The 20,300-nt window shown below is 38.9% G+C and overlaps 1 protein-coding gene across 3 annotated transcripts in view; it reads left to right on the top strand.

The window, feature by feature from the left end:
- The first annotated feature begins 3,579 nt into the window (after nucleotides 1-3,579).
- The window catches only part of cacna1da (calcium channel, voltage-dependent, L type, alpha 1D subunit, a), a 58,435-nt gene continuing 41,714 nt past the window's right edge, over nucleotides 3,580-20,300 (top strand). For all 3 annotated transcript variants that reach the window (XM_085354250.1, XM_085354249.1, XM_085354248.1), the window contains exons 1-3: nucleotides 3,580-3,899; nucleotides 5,684-5,789; nucleotides 19,637-19,776. In XM_085354250.1, the coding sequence (XP_085210376.1) occupies nucleotides 3,580-3,899; nucleotides 5,684-5,789; nucleotides 19,637-19,776 (566 nt within the window). The remainder of the gene's footprint in view (nucleotides 3,900-5,683; nucleotides 5,790-19,636; nucleotides 19,777-20,300) is intronic.

The raw sequence follows: 20,300 nt of genomic DNA, 5'->3' as shown, positions 1-20,300 counted from the left end.
TTCTACAAAGTATTGACTCAGGGGGCTGAATAATTATGCACACCCCACTTTGCAGTTATTTACTTGTAAAAAATGTTTGGAATCATGTATGATTTTCGTTCCACTTCTCACGTGTACGCCACTTTGTGTTGGTCTTTCACGTGGAATTGCAATAAAATTGATTCATGTTTGTGGCTGTAATGTGACAAAATGTGGGAAAGTTCATGGGGGGCCGAATACTTTTGAATACTGTATGTGCAGAATCTAGTTCAGCATTGCTTTGCTGATATAGGCAAGACCTTTCCTGCTAAAAATGGCAGCATAAACTTGTATAAGTAGTTCAGCATTGATAGAGTCATTAAGCATGTGCAAGTTTTCTCTGCCATGTACACTAACACAGCCATGTATCTGCTTAAATACTGGCTTATAGAAACTCAAGTGAGACTTGTTTTCAAAAAGGAATTTCACATTTTTGGTTTGTCAGCTCAGAGGAAAGTTTTTCCGCCTCGCCTCAGTCCATCTTAAATGTAAAGGTGGTAGAATTTATGAATGTTGTTTATATTTGCCACTTTTTTTTTTTTTTTTTTTTTTTTTTTTTTTTTAAGCATGGTAGAGTTTAAACTTCCATTGTTGATGGAACAGTAAGCTATGTTTCTGGCAGTGGTTTTCAAATTTCCTGAGCCCATGCACTGCTTTTCACTGCAGAATCTTGTCTATACAAAGCTGACTTTCCGATTTGATTATAATATATTTTAGGGACGGCATTTTAAAGTTTCAGGTTTAATATGCTTTTTTTTTTTTTATATGAGCGTAGCGCTTAAATATTCGGAAGTCAAGTCATTTTTCAATTGGATCTCAACTCTTGAAAGGGGAGTATACATACATGGGGTGGGAGTTTATTGAGCACCAGCAAGTTCTAATCGAGTAAATTATATGACTGACCCAGTTTATGACTGATGTCCTGCTATTTATTTATTCATTTTAATTTTCGGGGTTTCAAATGGATTTTAGACATATTTGGTGGTACATTCTCATAAGACAGCCTTCCGAGGGAGTTAACAGGTTGTAATTAGTTTAAAGATAAGTTTATGTTCTGCAACAATATCCGGAAGGAAAACTGAAAGGTGTCGCTTTGTTATTTATTTATTATTTATTAAAGAGGCGCTGTCACTGGATAGCCCGCTTGACCCAGCAACGATCTGTAGTGTGCAGAACCATGAGTCGGAAGCAGGAGGAGGAGAGCTCGCTCTCAGCTGGACACTGGTTTCACTGTTGACTGGCTCCGTGACGATAAGCAGGCAGCAGACGAGGATGCTCTGTTGTCTGGTGCGCACTCTCCTGTCTCCAGCTCTCCACAATCACCATGGAAGAGCCTAATTAATGCACAGCCTCTCCGTGTCTCTCCCACTCCCGGAGCTGATGAATTTTAGAGCGCCGTTAGAGACGGGACCTGCGTTTTTCGCCCTCCGAAGCTCCGGACTCGGCTATCCATCGGAGAGGACCGCGACTGAATTATAAAGTCTTCAGAAAAGGTAGCTCACAGCGTGGTGCGGGTTCTGCTCCACAAACTGAAGTTAGCCTCTTAGCATAGCCGCGTTTTCCTGCATGCAGGCAATGATGTTTTTTTTTTTTAATGTATATTTTATTATTGTCAGAGGACAGCAGATATTAAAGGCCACTTTCCTCTCGATGCTGTCCTGTTCTGTAGATTCACAGATCTGTCGCCTTGTCATAAACAATAGCGGCCACTGGTAAATTGACATGAATAGAGCTCTCCAGGGCTGATACCAGGCTGATACCTTTTCTGGTCATGTGGACCGTCCACTGTATTAGCCCCGAGTGTGAGAGCACCGCTGATTGAGGTTTGTTGTAATAACGTTGCCAGCTGTTTCTGATGGGCAGCGGGGACCATCTGACGGCTGTGCGCTGCTCAATTTTCACTATGAGCGCCCGGAGTCCAGCCTGTCATTTCACATCGCTGTGTTTTGGGTTTTTTTTTTTTGGTTTTTTTGGGGGGGCGGGGGGTGACCATGTCTTACCTTGGTGGTGTCCAAGGAGAAACACGAGGACGCTCGATGATGGTTATTTTGTCACGAATTGCTCATGGAAATGTCAGTATCTGTTTCCATCACGGTCGCACGGTCGACGACGTCGATGCAGCAGTGAAATTAATATCTAGAAAAATTATGCATTTAATACGCATTGTTCTCATTTTGAGCTTGCACACTAGCCTTGGCTACATGATGGCAGGAGCGTAGTGCAAAAAGAGACGTAAAGCAGCCAGTCTCGCTGCAGCGAGGTGTAGAGCCATGCATTACAATAATACACATATCACATTGTGTGTGTGTGTGTGTGTGTGCAATAAGAAGATTAGTTCTTCTTGGAGCATCACTGCAGTGTGACCTTTTTGTGTTTCTTCCTCTGCGGGCCTGCTCGCAGTTCAAGGACTTACACAGCTGATGTGACCAAGTGATGCCTGAGAGTGGCAGCTCTGAATTGTGGCATGTTGCTTTTATTTCCCCCCCCCTTGTGAAATATGGTTATTTTTAGACAATTTGGGGCAATTTACTAATCCCAGACTTTGATCGTTACATCAAAGCCAATCAAAGCCTGCTATATTTGTTGAAGGTGATCAGGTAATTTCTCTGTTTGAGTTACTCACAGGACTGTGGAACCAGGATTGCTTATCAGAGAGGAAAATAAAAAATGGGTTAGAGTTTCACTGAGAATGTGCTTTGGTATCTCTGTTAGATTAATTATCATTCCTATCATAAATTATAAGACCTTATAATGTTGCAAACATTAATTATAGGCATGTATCGATATGGTTAATGCTCTTTTTTTTTTTTTTTACATCATTAAACTCCAATTGTTTGCAATTCCATTGGGAGCACCTCCTGTGTTGTATATATGTTTAGTACACAGCAGATGACAGGGAAAGAACTGTATGCTGATTTAGCACTATTATTAGTCGGAAAGATTAGAGGTTATTCCTAACTGTCAGTACTGAATATAAACAAAGTTAAGGCATGGCAAAGCCAGTTTTATTTACACAGCAGGGAAAATTAGAGAAATGAAGACGAGAACAACATAAAAATAGTAGAATTAATGGAAATGCTATCGATCAATAATGTTTTAAAACAATAGCAACAAAAAAAAAATAATTCACAACATTCAGAAATAAATCATTCACTTTGTCCAGGGTGTATTCAAGCATCTAGGGTCCAATGTAATGGAGCTTTGAATGTATGTTGAACAGACTGTCAGGACTCCAGGTCCCAGGGCGAACATGGATATGAGGAAGTAAAGCCATTCACAGTTTTGTATCCAGAAAAAGAACCTTAAAATCTTTACTTGTTCATACTGGATGCCTTTGCAGCAATTGAGGTAGGTTCAGTGTAATGAGCTTTGTGTTGTTACAAAAAACAAACTGTCTTTCTCACATTTTTTTCAGAGGCAAATTATGCCAGCAGCATCAGAGTCGGACACCCTGGTGACTTGCCACCTCATTGGTCAGACTACTCTGCCCTCCTATAGTCTCCCGGTCTACCCTGGCAGATCCATGCTGCTGGATGCTCCTCACAGAGCCACGCCCGCACCATGAGCGCCAACGGGCCTGCCCCAGACCCAGCCCCTACCGCCCCAGAAGCCCCTCCCACCTCAACGACCGCCCCTGCTCCGGGTCCAGCCCCGGCCTCAGCCCCAGCACCGGCTCCCACGGCACCACCTGCTCCCCCCGCTCCACCTGCCCCAACATCCTCTACCATCCCGGTAGGTGCGTTGGCACAGAAGAAGCGGCAGCAGTATGCCAAAAGCAAGAAACAGGGCAGTAACGCCAACAGTAGGCCACCGAGGGCTCTGTTCTGTCTTAACCTCAACAACCCTATACGCAGGGCCTGCATCAGCCTGGTGGAGTGGAAGTATCCTTTAAAATGGTGCATGTGCATGCTTGTGTTTAGATTGGACAAAAGATAAAGGCTGATAAAAGAGTAGATATGGGCAAAGGAGGAAACTGTGAAATTTTGGTGTTTAGAGCTTTATGTAACACATGTAATTACGTATTACATCGAGTTATCTAATAGCCATTAATAATTGGATGTATCATTCAGAACTCTAAATAATTTGATGATCATTGAAATTGTAAAATAACATCTCAGATAGAAGCAGTATGGCTGCAAAGTAGCAAAGTCTTTGTTTCTCTTCATATGAACAGGATAGTGCAGGATTTTGGGTCACTGTAGCACAGAAACACAAAAATGTTTGAAAATATGTTTGTATGTGTGAGAAACTGCGACAGGCAGCTTTAAATTTTTTATGACCCTTGATAGGGAAACAAATTTCTGCTGATCTTTTTCCTGATCAATGAAAACTGATCATTTTTGGTGTCTACAACTCTTGGATCTTAGCTACGATAATTAAGTAATGATTATTGATGACTGCCACTAAATGTAGACTTAGGTTAACTAAATGGTAAACAGATTAAATTTCTCATGGTTTACATATTGTCTGCTTATTTTGGAGCATTTTTGTGTTTAGTAAAGCTTTGAATTCAGTTTTTCTAGTTTATTGATTCTGATGGAAAACGAATACACTTAAAGTCACAGGAAAATAAGTTTCTATATTATCTTAAATGCTGATAAATATATATATATATGTATTTTAGGTAGGCGCAATGTAGCTTATGTGCTATTTGAAGCATGTCTCTCCAATAAAGACAGAGTGAACATTACCATGTCATTACGGGTGAGCTTTATAGACGAAGCAACTGAACCCTGGCACAGCACAGCTGTGGTGGTGTTTTTGCTGGAACAGATGCTTCTATCACAAAAGCCGTCAGATGTTATAAAGTAGTTTGCTCAACATGAATCACAGAGATATATTCATAAGCCCTCTTTTCATGTTTGTTGAAAAAAAAGTCTCTGGGGATTGACTACCAGTACACTTTAGGAAATGCAGCTGTAGCCATATCAGGTGTCCCAAATTGCTCTGCATGGACTACGTGCAACAGCACGGCACAAATGGCATTTCTTTCTCAAATGTTGTTGGAATAGGGTCGTTTTTCCTTTTTTATTACATTTTTGAATGACAAGAAGCTTAAATTTAACCTTTCAGGATTTGAAAATGAAAATGGAAAGCTAGAGTAAAATATGTCAGTGCTTACTGTAATGGAGGACATAATGGAGGTGAATGCTTTTCCCACTGTTTTAAAAATTTTAGTCATAAAAATCTGGCACGGTTCAGCATTTCATTAGATCAGTGTAGCTTGTCATAAACCCTCTGTTGGGATTGCAGTTGTTTTTTAGATGCAAGCGTTTTTCTTTCTTTTCCATTCTTTTCCATCATAGATATTTTTACCAGTTTTTTCAACTTTTTTGCCTTTTTCAGTCACGTTATATGCATGTGTACGCATGTGTGGCGTCATCAGTGCAAATTATATAAACTTGAAAAAGGGGTAAAATTTGCATTATTATAAAAACCAAATCAAAACATTAAATGACAAATACATAAAAACAAATAAAAATAAATGAGAGCTAAGATTCATGAAACAAAGCTCTGTATTCTACTGTATAAGTGAAGTATTTCAGTAAGTATTTTGTTAGATACACGATTTCAAAAAAATACAGAAGTTCAAATGTGCAGTTTTTATCCATATAATTTATTGCTTCATCTCTCTGTCATCATTTTCCTTAACTTCCTCTCTCAGGCCATTTGATATCTTTATATTAATTGCTATTTTTGCCAACTGTATGGCCTTAGCTGTTTATATCCCTTTCCCTGAAGACGATTCCAACTCCACTAACCATGACCTGGTGAGTAGTTTGTATCTGTTGGTGTCTGCTACATACACATTGCTCCACATAGTAACAATATCAACTAAGAATGTCAACTTCTTACTGTCTTCTTAATGATTGGATAATTAGTAAGGAATATAAAAAATATTATTTTTGCTGTATTTGTGATGAAACTGAAGGAAGATTGTCGAGTGCAGTGTATGCTGTACTCTTCTTGTCTGGTTAGCTTTCATCAGATTATATTATCATTAAGCTGTTTCACGACACATTATCAAACGTGTTGTTGCTTTATAATCCTCTTTAAGTATATAGATTGATAATATCATTCTTCTGAGATGAAGATACCAGAGGTTTTGCAGTAACAGCAGGACACTGCATAGAGACAGTGTTTTCTGTGTATACAGTAGCTTTATTATTTAGCATCTGCCGTGCTTAGGAGAGAAATACTTAGACACCCATTCTCACGGTGCTTTATCATGTCATCGTTTTCAGGTTTTATTCAGCGTTCTATTTTTAGAATTTTATCGTCATTGCACCACTCTTTGCACCTTGTGCATTTATGTCTGTATGATGAATTATGGGGGGCGTAGTTGTTGTAAGCATTGTTCCACAGCTGAGGATAAGTGGATTCTTCAAAGGCCAAACAGATGCATAGAATCTGCGATGCTCGCATGAACAGAGTTTGATAGTGTTTAGTGTGTTTTGAGTGGCGTGTCGAGTGAGTATGAAGACATGAAAGGATTTGAAAGCTCTATTTATGAGCAGAAACATGTGAGTGAAAGGTTATTGGCTTGCTCTAAATGACTCCTCTGACTGTTATGTTGCTGAACGTGCTGTGAAAGATAAGCTACAGCTCTGGTTAAAAGTGAGTTGGTCTACTTTAGAAAGGTGTGCTGCGTCCCAGTTTGACCTCCTGGAGGGTGACCTCGGGGTGTTTGTTTACACAGCACTGCTACATCAGAGAAAAGTGGGCCATCTGGGACGTTACAGTGCCTGATACAGTATTATCTACCATATGCTGTCAAGTTCAGCTTGGAGTGAAATCCAAAAGTGGTCTATTAGAATCGTAATGGTGACAACTAGATGAAACTGTTGTAAAAGAAAATACAGAAAAAGAGTCTAGAAATAAGTAATACTTAGTTCCTCTTCTCTGAATATGAAAACATATTTTATTTGAAAACTATTGTCATTCTTTTGCATTGTGAATAATGATACAAAAGGCTTTTTGTGATTTAATTTGTGTGTGTTTGTCTGCCTTTATATCATAGAATATCTGTAGTAGGAAAATGCTTTAATGACAGACCATACATTTGAGTTTTATTTGAGCATTGAGATAAACTACATGCAAATGAATGAGAGCTTCATTGTGCATTAGATGGCTGTTGAACCAAACAGCTTTCAGGGACAGATGCCACTTACTAATATGTGTCTAGCTTCAAACTGTTAATGGACTGTGTGGCTGCTTGCTTATTTTGTACCAGTAACTTTGTATAGTGTCTATAGCTTAGATCTTTTTACAAATGCACCTTAATGCACTGTGAGCATCATGGTGGCATTTTAATCAGTTCAAAGTGTCTGAATTTACATATATGTCTGTTCAGATATGAATTAGTTTGGCAGCAAAGTCTGGGAACCTTTTAAATGTTGAGTTAAATGGTTACCAAATACCTTCACTTATTAGGAGGGATACTATTTGCCACATAGCAGTTATTGTATGTGTCTTACTTCTTTATGTTTGTTGTCTGAACTTGCTCACCGTCTTCTAGTGGTTTACATAGGAGTGTCAAATTGGATTTATGAATGCACCCATTAAGAATTAACGAAAAACCTCAGTGCCTGTCAGGATCCAGGACTGAATAGTACATTTATGTGGCTCTCATGCTTCATGAACAAGGCCATTAAGCAGAGATGAGACGATGGGCTGATGAGTAGATATGAATAGATTTATCATGTATTGGTGTGCTTTCAGTAATTTTTACAGTTAGAGCTTTAACTTTTTAGACGTATAACTCTAACCTACTCTGTATTGAATTCATACAGAGGCTTTTTTAGTACACTATATAGGTTTTTTTTTTTTGCTTACAGCGGTTACACTGATTATTGCCCAGTGCTACACACAGCTTCCTCTTGCTTGCACAGGCTTTTGGTTTAATTCTGCAGAGGCAGCATATAATCAAATACTAGAGGGCAAATAATGCAATCTTTTCCTTTTCAGCATCGCTCGAACAATAGAAATCTTTATAGGGCAGGTGTGCCAGCTTGGCCTTGGTTGTTCTACAGAACTCACGCTGTAGTCACAGGAGGAGCACTAGAGAGAAAAACGCTGAGCTGGTTTTGTTGTAGCAGCCAGCAGGTAAGGCTGGAGTGAAGATTGCCATTTCACACTACTCTGCTCTGCAGCCTCACAGGTGGACTGATATGAAACCTGAGTTGCTGTGCTCAGAGGCTGATGTGTAAAGCACAGAACAAATGATATCCGAAAGCTGCGATAGCATGCAGGTTTTAATTCACTTACAAAGCACAGAGACACTAAAACCAGCATGCAATACGCTGCTGTGTAGATGTGTGGATGTGTAAACTATATTCAGGACAGTCCCTGCATGTTCTGTTGAAATCACAAGATAAAATACTCAGTCTGTGCATTTTACACTGTGTGCACAGTATGTAGGTGCTGCAGAGCTGCTTGACTTGGAACATTACATTGCTGCAAAGTCACAGAGGCCTTTATAGCCTGAGTCTGCCCATCTTGTTAGTAAGGCTTGGTTAAATGCAGCAGCTCATTATAAATAGGAAGCAATTTTCTCCTCAGGCGGAACAGAGGGCATAAGATTGGGGTCTAGCTACCACCAGGAGGCACAAGTGAGTAACAGGATGTAGCCAGCACACAAATACACACATGCACCGTGAGACCACAAACCCTTGTCAGGACCTTATAGTCATATTTTCATTAATCTCTTGCTTAGTTTGCTCTCTGACTGCTCTTCTTTGTTTAGTCATTTCACTTCAGTAATAAGAAATGTACACGTAACCCACCCTACACGTGACTGCGTCTCCTCCACACCCACCTTGTCCAAGGGACAGACAAATAGTCTGTGACCCTCCTGCCTTTGCTTTAAGGTCATTTCTGACTTATCTATCTGAGTCTCAACACCACAGGCAGCTCCTGCTGAAGGTAGCTGAGCAAAACAATGACCTTTTCACGGTGAATATGATTCATACATCTTATCCTTTGTCAGGCAACATGCAGTGAATTGCGTCTGGTATCAGGTAGTGTCTGTGCCCATATCCCTGTAATTGCGTAACTCTGGAGCTGCAGAGCTATTTATTTTACTGGGGACAAAAGGACACTAACATGTAAAGAGTCAGTCTTCAACCAACAACGAGGTCATTTGGATGCCAGCAGAGAATGATCAATTCTGACCAGTTTCCCTTTGGATGCTGTTACAATTTACTGTGCCACAATTTTTAAAATACAAATAAATGGTATAAGTTTGATATGGTATAATGGTAATGGTATAAACTGATGCCATATATGGCTTCAAATATACTACAGAATAACTAATCACACAAATCCACCACCATGTATCCCCCTAAGCTTACATTCAGTCAGTTACAACACAGTGCAATGCCAACTCTACTAAAATCACATAGATATGTCACACAATGAGCAACATGTTTACAGGAACTAAAAGAAGAGAGGCTATTACATGTGAAGTTAACATGCATGGGACTCTGTCCTAGGCATGAAATGTGCCTATTGTGTAATAGAAAATGAGCAACTATCAGCGTCATCATCAGTTCTGATGTAAATACGTACCAACAACTATCAAGGTGCCAAACTTGTGACCCAAAGCCAAATGCCTGCTGACTGATCACAATCATCAAGTTTTTCAGAGTGACAACGAACCACTGAGAGGCATTCAGTGCTTCCTGTCAAATCTGAGGCACAGCACAGCAAAGTTTTCACAACTAATTATAATTTGAACATGTCTGGATTATTGTCAGTCTCACTTTTAAAAATGTTTTTACACGGCTGGAGATTTTAGAGATAATGTTTTGAATATTTTACACCAACACTTTCATTAGTGTGTTGAACATAATCATTGCACTTAGGTTCAAACTCCACTTCAGTAGTACTGGTGGTTTATGATGTGTACAGCTTGCCTTTGTTATTATCAGCAAAAATATACAATATACACTATTTCCACTTTATATACGCAGTGGTCTTTATGGTATGTCTCAGCAAAAGAATGAAGTGGCCAATTTAAAAAAAAAGTTATGGTCACCATGTGTCTTTATAGACCATATGCTGTTCACAATTATAATTTAACACAAAAAGTGCCAACGTGGGCTTGGAGGTGTAAAAGGTCCCACTATCCCTAAGCTTTTGGAGGGAGCTGAGGGAGCAGATGACAAGTATTGTATAGGAAGTGCTGCCAAGGTTCACATGTCAGTGCTTTAGTGGCATGTTGTGTTATAGAAGAGTGTAAATGTAAATGAAGCAGTTGGCTTTCTCTCTTTGTGTGCGTATGTGTGTGTGTGTAATGGCTGGCACAAGCAGTAACGCCTGGACCGTGGACTCCCATAGAGATGATTGTAGAAGTATGTGTTTAGTCACTTAACGTAGCTGCTCATTTGTGGCTCACACTAGCTCTGTCCCTGCTTGTTATCTTGAATGTGTAGTTTTGCACATGTGCCTAAGTGCGAGAGTGTGTTTGTCTGTGTGTGTGTTTGTGTGTGTGTAATTGAGGTAGAGATGGAGAGAGGCAGAGCTATGCTAGCTTTGTGCAAATGCTGTGTGACTGTGCAGCCATGATAATGTACAACAGCCGAGCATGTGCAAAGGCTGTGCATCAAACAGGCCTTCTTAAAGGGGAAAACTGTTTTAGGAAGAAATTCTGTTTTTTTTTCTATAGACGCGGAATCATTTCTTATAAAAATATTTTCATCAAGATTGCATGAGGAAAAAGAGAAGTTGCCATTTTTTGTTTGCTGTCCTAAGCGTTTGTTGATTTGCTGTTGATGATAGATGATGATTAGAAATATAATGTGATGTATTTGAATTTCTATTTGCATGTTACACTGACAAACTTTATACCAACCCTTCATAAGATTCATGAGATCCAAGAAAACCTTCATGACCTCTCTGTTGAAAATGAGTGTTTGTGGTTTTATTTCAGTTAAAACAACATTTTCATATAAAATATGTTGTCGTCCCTGGATTTTGTCGTAAAAATTTTACATGTATGTTTGTCAGTTTTGGACTCTTTATATTTGGTTGTTCTAATATATGAAGTTTAGATTTTGGTGATGATTTTTGTGAATGTTGGATTCCTGTTTTGGGGCCTTGTCTATAGTATAATGTAAGTCTTAGTTCTGGTTTCCATTTGCATTATCCTTTGTCTTATTTCCTTGTTCATGTCTTGGTTTCTCTGTGTTCACGTGTTATGTGTCAGTAGTTTATGTGCCATGTCTTTTGGCATTTTTTCTGTTTTATTTTGAAAGATAGTTTTCCTTCCTCTGATGTGTTAGTTTTGCTTCCTGTCTGACCTCCCCTGATTGTGTCCACCTGTTGTTGATTACTTTGACCTGGGTCTCATTCAGTGAGTGCTATAGTTCTGGCAGTGTATACACTGTATATGCATCTGTGTACCTCTTTGTCAAGTTTGCATCTCCCATGTTTTCCTAGGTTGTTTTGTGTTGTTTCCTGTCAGAAGCATTGTTGCTCTGTACAGGTCATGTGGTATTGTAGATAACTGCTGTAGTGTAAAAACTCAATCCTGTTTTTTTCCCTCCACTGAGCTGTAACTGTAGCGAGACAAACTACCTGATCTCTGACAACAGCAGCATTTTCAAATGAGGAAATGACAACAGTTTTATTCAGCAGCTACATCGCTGCTCAGCTGTGTGTCGACTATGTAGCTTTAGGGAAAAGCTATCACTTATCTCTTATGCAACAAATATGTGTATATATTATTATGTTTCCTTTTTTTCTTTGTTGAGACATTCATTTTAGCAGTGTGGGTAAGATGACCTGTACAGTAGTGTTTTCCTTGGCTGAGTGACATCCACATCTCACACGCAACTCCTGCCCGCCCCCACAGTACTTCAGATACGCACACATAAGCTACACAAAAAGACACATTTATGTGCTGTACATACAAACACATGAACAAATACAAAAGAGAGCACAGGGCAGATGCGCAGTGCATTATGGTATTTCTTAGAGTAGTTGCCAGATTTCAATTTGTTGCATTCCTGCTTTTGTTATTCTTGTATTTGTAATCAGTAGTTAAGAATTACTGAAAATGCTACAATATCTGAGAAAAGTATATGAATACCATATTACAAATATTCCAGTTTACTAAACATATGACTAACCGGTAATCTGATTACTGTCTTATTAAAAGATGTACCTGATAAACACTTGAACAGCCATCCCAATATAGACTGCACACTCAAGCACAGATATTTACTGTGAAAACCTGCAGGAGTAGGCGGTGAAAAAGCACTAAATATTGGCTGCCCTCACCCCCCCCCCCCTGGCTTGGCTGGATGGCACTGACTGATCTATACAGACAGGGGAAGGAAAGAGAGATGTAGAGGGCGTGGGGGAGGGCGATAGCGGGAGAGTGAGAGTGTATGTCTACTCAGTGCAGAATCAGATCCGTAATGACACTGTAATGTTTCTTTAAGATTCGAGAGATATCTGCTCTCAAACTGTCCCATAGCTGGTAACTGTGGAATTTATATTTGGACGGAGTGTGTATACCCTATATTGTTCTACATATGACATACACTCAAACATGGACTCAAACATGCATATTTATACTCTGATTTCCATCTGTGGGCTCGCTGTCTCATACTCAGATATTCCTACAGGTACGTATACAGTAGAGACAATCAGGTACTTATGAAAACAGAGCAAACAGCAAATTAAATGTGCACTGCACATGTTATGTCAGAGGAACCTGCACATATTTTCAGTCTAATTGTGACCATTTTCAACACATCTAGAGGTTTAAAGTTTAATGCAATAAAAAAGTTTAACCCTGGTTTATGTCATCATCTTTGTGGAGATTCCTGATTTATTTTTGATATATTTTTATTCCAGTCTTATGTTCCTGACTCCTAACTTATTAGCCTTCGTCTTGATGATGTGGTTTGTGTGTTCCTCCTCAGCGGTCTTGACTCTCCTGCCGAACGCTGCAGTATGAAGCCAATGGGGTGGTGTTGGCAAACATTTTAGAAGAAAAGTAAAACTGCAGCATTACAACAATATGAAGCAATTAAACACATAATACAGTCTAACACCAATGAGGTTGAAGAATATCAGTGCGTTAGAATAAAGGTATTAAAAGCTCTGTATAAATGTGTGAGCACTTTAAGTGCTTTGGTCAGTAAGACTGTAAAAGACTATAATAAAAAAATCTAGTCTATTTAAAGTCGGGACAGAAAACTGGCAAAAATGCTGACTGTGTAAGTGGGCAGACTTCTTAGTATAACAGCTCTATGATTAAGACATAGGGGAATCTGATGAATTGCGATTCTTATTTCATTTAGTTAATATTTAGATGCGGGTAAAACATTTTCAGCTTTTATTTTTCAGTTTAAGAATCTGAATAACTGATCAGTTAGTAGGCTGAGATTTTGTGCCTGTTCATCTCTAACCTGCTCCAGAGTAGGTTAGGTCTGCACCAGAAGTTGCTGTGGTCATGTAGTGCATTAAGAAATTAACTGTCTTCTGGTCAAACCCAAGATTAACCATGAGGTCTCAGGTTGTGACAATAGGTACTTAAGTATTTTCCATAATGTTTATAATGTCACCAGATAACAGGACAATAACTGTTTTCTGTGTTTCGGTCATCTCTGTAATTTTTCCTTTAATTGTTTTGATCTGTTGCTCATACCAAGGCTCATACTGAGGCTGCTGGCCCGTGCCTGGCTAGCTCTGAACTCTGGATCACTTTAGCTGCTTGTCCTTTGTTAGCTTCTTTAAATGTTCATGTTAAGCTAGGTAGGTGAAGTGTAACAGTCTGATCTGATTTGTTGTTATGAATATTTTTGTGGTGGTCTCCGTGTACTTTACTTTAGTGAAGTTTGTGTTGTTACTCACGGTGAAGGGTTCCAAGCTCAAAACATGTTACTGTGTGGCTGCGCGTGAGTCAGCGTGCAATTTTTTTTTTTTGTCTGTGCTGCTGCGCTGTGTTGTGTTGTGGACAGAGATGGGCAGTAACGTGAAACGCGTTACTGTAATCTGATTACCTTTTTCAAGTAATGAGTAATGTAAGGGATTACTATTGCAAAAATGGTAATTAGATTACCATTACTTTCCCGTAGGAACGCTGCGTTACTGCGTTACTAAAACCGTGATTTTTTTTGCGAGAATGTCTCATGACAGTGACGTAAGCGAGTGCGACGTTCGTGACAACAGCTGTGTGCAGATCAACAATGGATAATATATCGAGTGGGGAGAGAGTATGAGCGTGCAGCGTTTAAAGCGTGGAAGTACTGACCTTACTTTGAGTTTGATTCCATAAAAAGTGACAAAAATATTAGTGTCCGTTGTGCGTGGGAAGAAAACTGCTTTTTACAGCGAAAAAAACCCCTAAACTTCCAAGCAAGCACCGAGTAGCTACGATGTAATGGGAAATTCACAGAGAAACTCGCGGATTCTTCAACTGACCGCTGCGGCACACCTGCACCAGGGTAAACCTCCGCCTACCCCACTCCTGCTTTACAGGTGAAAATAGAGCAACTGGACCGCTAGTCTTTGACTTTATTTATTTTCTGCTGTGTTTTACTTGCATCTATTTGAAAGAGTGTAAACACAAAAAAATATTTTATTTTATGTGCTGGAATGTGCAGAAAATAGGTTTAAATGTTAAACTAATTTCTTCCAGTCAGAGAATGTTGCATATAATTAAGTTTTTGCTTGATGCATAAAGTTAAAAGATTTAAAGTTTAAAGTTTTAAAAAGAGACGTTTCCATTTGATTACATTTTGTATGATGGATTATGTAGAAAAAGTAGACTTAGGCTGAAAGATCTATCGCTTTATCACCTATTCAGGCTGTAAATCGTGTTTTTAAAAAGTAACCATGTAACTAAGTAACTAAGTAATTAATTACTTTTGAAAATAAGTAATCAGTGAAGTAACGGGATTACTTTTTGTAGGAAGTAATCAGTAATTAGTTACTGATTACTTTTTTAAGTAACTTGACCAACACTGGTTGTGGATGCATGAAACGGACCAGCTCATAATGAGACTTATGTGAGATCGACCAGTTGAACGGACATGCTGAAAAAGGGCTGAGCGATTGGTGTATCTTTTAGCTTGACATTCTGTAATTACCTTTTTTGTGGTGGTTATACCTATTTTTGAAGGAACATCAGGAAACATCAACAACAGGAAAGATTTTGTGAACGAGAAAGTTTATATTTTTAATGAGAGTAAGAGATTGGTACTTATCTGCATATTAAAGATAAATTAAAACATTTCTGAACTGCTCACATGGCATGATATGTAAGTTGAAAATTGATAAGCTAACAAACTTGGCTTTTATTTATCACGATATAGATTTGAAAATTTGCGATAACGATATAACTGACGATATAATTGACACTAGACAAAATACTTTACAACTCCACAATTTTATTATTGCAAAAAAAAAAAACCCCATCAATGTATTTTCACTTAAACAAGCTCAAAGTTGTATAAAAACGTAACAGTGCAAATGCAAATTCCTTGCTGACAGTTTAACCAAAAGGCATTTCCAGTGGAAATTGGCCGACATATCCTCAGCATAACCATGTATAATATCCACAAAACTTAAAAAGAGCTTATACACACACAGTATGGTAATATTACGTTGAAGCACCGTATGTATCACTCCGCGAGGCTCCTGCCTACGATAGCCGTAATGCTCCGACAATCCATCAAGCGGTGCGGCTTCGTAGCTTAGCAAAGTCGTACTAAAACATTTGACAGATTTTTGAGCGCCGTGTACATAAAATCGTTTCGAGGTCAGTAAACACAACCAGAATCCAAACATAAGGCACACGGGATTATAAGGGGCACTGTCGATTTTCAGAAAAATCAAAGGTTTGATTTTAAGTGTGCCGTATTTACCAAAAAACACGGTTATAATGACGGCCCGCTAGCATGCTCTACCAAAAATAGTGCTTTGTTGTGTATCTGACGGACGAAAGCTAAACCAGTTCCACACCACTGAAGTTGCAGCATTTTTACAAACCAATTCTGGTTCATCCGTTTCATTCAACGATTCGCTTTCGCCCTTGTCATTCTCCGTCACCGCCGTGCCTTTTTCGCCATGTGCGTATGAAAACAAAGCCACTGAGCATGCGCGTTTTACCCATATTCTATCGCAATATTTCATTTTCTTGTCGTTGGCCAACATTATACCGGTATTACCATGAACGGTATGATATGGCCCAGCCCTACTTTTAGGGGTAGTATGGCAGGTTTCTAGGGTATATAAAGATTACTGTTATTAATATTTCACCTTCTGTGCAGTCTCGAAACCAAGCTAATGGTCTATAAGCTCTGTCTGTTTAAACCAGAGACAGAAGTTAGAGGGGTATTTCTATCTATCTTCTTGCAAAATGATGCATGTTGATTGGTTGCTAGGCTGCTTTGTTAAAACTATGTATTCATTCAAGAGCAATTTCAGATTTAAATATTAAGCCACAGTGTTTTAACAGCATAGACAAAATTACACAACAAGCTTTATGTCTTTAATTTTGTAAATCTAGAATTTTGTCATTTCTGTGTGAAGTCTAGAGAAAGCTAAATTGCAGCTCATGAGCATTGCGGACAGGCCAATCTGAACTGTTAATAGGTTCACATTACTGCTGTCCGCCTGGCTCAGTCATATGGCGTGTTATGTAGAAGAATGCATGGTTCAGTGGGTTAGCATCATATGTCATATGGTGAAGTGAGCTCTGTGAGATGAAGTGAGCTGTGCCTGTAGACACGAACACTTACCCTGTGGCAGAGAAAGGCCAGTTGGGGTTGTTGCTGTGGGGCTTGAGGAGGAACTTGTGTTATATCGTGTAGTATCCTACTCTAAGTTTATTGCTTTTGCCGTTACGGTGCATTTTTGAGTCTAAATATGCAAAGTAAGCATGTGTAAGCACATGTGCTTTATGTGTCGTGATATACCTAAGAGGATGGCAGTGATGTAAACTATTAACTACATATATCGTTCATAAACTGTATTAGACGAGGAAAAATGCTACAGTAAGTGTCTTTACAGCACAATAAGATGAGTCAGAGATATTTATGGTCATCCCCAAAGGCCTCTTTCCTTGCTCTCTTTCTCTTATTGTCTCTCTCCCTCTTTCTATTTCTGCCACCGTTGCTGATGAATGAATAAATTGCTGGTTAATTGAAAGGGAACGGTTATCATTTGCTATTATATTTAACATGCTTTCACAAACCAGGAAGTGGTAATTTTCACACACTTACTGTGGCCCTGAAAGCTCAAATAATTCCGATAATGTTAATAATGGGTGTTTTTAATATACAGTCATTGCTAAATTGCTAGTGATCTATATATATATATATATATATATATATATATATATATATATATATATATATATATATATATATACACACACACACACACACACACACACACACACACACACACACACACACACACACACATATATGCATAAGTGTGTTGGCTGCTTTAAAGCATATGATTTGACTTTTATTTATATGTTTTTGCTAACCAACAACAGAAAAATGCAAGAGACCGCCTCTCTGTTTGCTGCCTCTAAAATTGTTCAGTTGTCTCTCTGTCACTTTCCTTCCATCCTCACATGAATCGTTCTGTTCTCTCTGCTCCCTGTGGCCTCAGCGTGCGCTGTCATAGAGGCAGCGGCCGTAAGCTTAACTCAACCTTTTACTTCAGTAACAAAGACACCCATGTCTCTTATTCTGGGCTAAGTGCTTCTCACAATCTGCAGTAAACTGTTGGGAAAACGAGCCCTGCAGCCCACAGTACCCCTGCATTTATCGTGAAAAGGAGCACAGAAAAGGGATTAAAGACTCCCTCAGGCAGACGAGGTTATTATGTATATTACAGTATGTGTGCATGCATGCATTTTTCCGCAGTGTGTTTAAGGTTAAATTCCTGCCTGTGATACATTTAGTGCTTGCTGTACTGATTGGCAGATATTTTGAATGCCAGCCTTTGTGCAGTTTATGCTGACCTGCCAAGCTTGAAAAATGCAAAGAGCTTCTTTCTGATTTCACATCTTAGCAAAAGGTGCGAGGACTCTTCTAAATGGTGCTATGTCACCTTTTAGTGTGTTCACCCCCATTTTCACAAACATCTCACTGTCTTAAATGCACATACTACCTTTGCCCGCCTCTGTTGTCAGATCCACTCCCAGTTGACCTCAACCTGATGGCTTAATGTTCCTGTGTTCTCTCTGCCTTTGAAACAACCGGAGAAAGGCGCACTGCTGAGTTACATCACTCGTTCTAATCTGTATATACCCTCTAAAAACACAGATTTTGTTCAGAGAGTGTTTGTCCCTTTTTTTAACCTCTATAGCTCTCTGATACATTCATGCCTTTCATTCCAAACTAGTCAATTGGTTTTAACCATTTTAGCATGGCTCTTACTGGCTCTTTTGTAGATTTGCCCTTTTTTAGTGGTACACAGTGGTCACAATTTTATTTTAATTTTGCATATTCAAAGATACATTCCAGGCACTGAAATGTTTTCAGGATTATAGGTGAAGCTTACACAGGAGATGCCATTTCCATGGGATTTATGTTGATTCCACATACAAAAGTTGTCCAAGTTGTTACAAGAAAAGTTAATCACTGTGTTTGGTCACTGAATGGCTGTGAACAGGCAGCCACACAATGTCCACTTCATACACTGACTAGTATTACCAACACTTAGAAGCTGTGAAACTTGATGTCTACATATCTATGTTGCAGGCAAATCAGGAGTTTCAGTTTCCCTTTGGAGGTCACTTTTTCTTGGCTTTCTGACTCTTCTCTCTCTGATATTTTTCTAATAGCTGTTGTTGTACACAAAGTTCCCTTTAATAGGAAGTCCATCAAAGACATTCAGGCAGTGTTGAGGAAGGTTGTCCTGCAGGCAATGACACACTCTGTCATCGAGCGTTGAAATGTTTGCAAACCAGTAATCAAAATTTAGAAGATACATCTAAAAAGAAAAAAGACAATTTACACTAACATTGATGTCCTTATCTTTCGTTTCTGTCTTTTCTTGTGCACCGTGTCAGTATTTCTGATCTTAGGGTGGAACATCATTGTTCAGTGCTTTGGAAGTACGCTATGAATGAGTGTTTACCTTTTTTGGCCTTTTGCTTTTTAAATGTCAGTAAAATCAATGTGGGGTTGTGACAAACTGCACAGCAATCTGGTCTGTTTGTATATTGTTTCCTATAGTGTAACTGTATTGTGTATTGTCATTTCTGCAAACCTGGGTTATTTTTGTGTCCTGATGTATCAGTTCAGTGCCTACTGATCAATGAAAGTTGACGAGAATATTGCTTTGGAGGCACATTGTTCTTGTAAATTATAGATTTATTGTATTTTTAAGTAGTTAAAACAACTTAATTTTTTACATTTAATTGTAAAATATTTATAAATATTTTTGCTTCGACAAAAAGTCGTTTTCTTGTTGCTCACCAGTAAAATAGAGCTTAATTTATCCTTTCATAGGCACTGTGTCTTTTGCACCTATTCCTGTACCTGTGTGTGTTGAATCTCCAAAACACTGTCTGTATTAATACCTTGCTCATGTTTTCGTTTTTTTTTTCTTTCTTTGCCTTTTTGTGTATCTGCAGGAAACAGTTGAGTATGCCTTCCTCATCATTTTCACAATTGAGACCTTTCTGAAGATTATCGCTTATGGCTTGGTGATGCACCAGAATGCGTATGTGAGAAACGGTTGGAACATGCTGGATTTCGTCATTGTGGTGATTGGGTAAGTTTTCAAGTTAAATGATAAATGCTCTGAATGTAAATGGTAAAAGGACAATGGTGGATTCTTTGCTAAACCTTGACAGAATGCTGGCACTACCATAATGAGATCCTCTGCAAGCGATGTAGTTGATGCAGTCCATCAGGATATCAGGACAAAGCGTGTAATAGGCATGCTGGTCCACCCTGTCCATGGGTGGACTGGGAGCCAACTAGTTTAATCAGTTCCGGAAATTAAAAACTCTGGAATATACTTTATGTTTTTTACTCACTACCGACTTTTAACTTTAAATATATTATCTGCCCGTGCTGGTACTGCAATTTCTGCATGCAGTAATGCAGCTTCTGCATGTGTGTCTATTTCACGTTTGGTATGACTATGGTTGTTATGAAAATATTTCAGTTTGTAAGTCATTGATTGAAAGGGAAATGATCATAACCAAAATTCACACCAGGAGAATTGGTTGGCTGACAGTTTTTAACAGAAATGTTACCACTTAGTTTTTGTCAACCAGATACCAAAACTGT

The sequence above is a fragment of the Diplotaxodon limnothrissa genome, linkage group LG5 (genome assembly GCF_057381915.1).
Source record: "Diplotaxodon limnothrissa isolate DT_005_m linkage group LG5, D_limnothrissa_male_GT1.1, whole genome shotgun sequence".
Classification (NCBI taxonomy): Eukaryota; Metazoa; Chordata; class Actinopteri; order Cichliformes; family Cichlidae; genus Diplotaxodon; species Diplotaxodon limnothrissa.
This window is presented reverse-complemented; position numbering and strand designations above follow the sequence as displayed.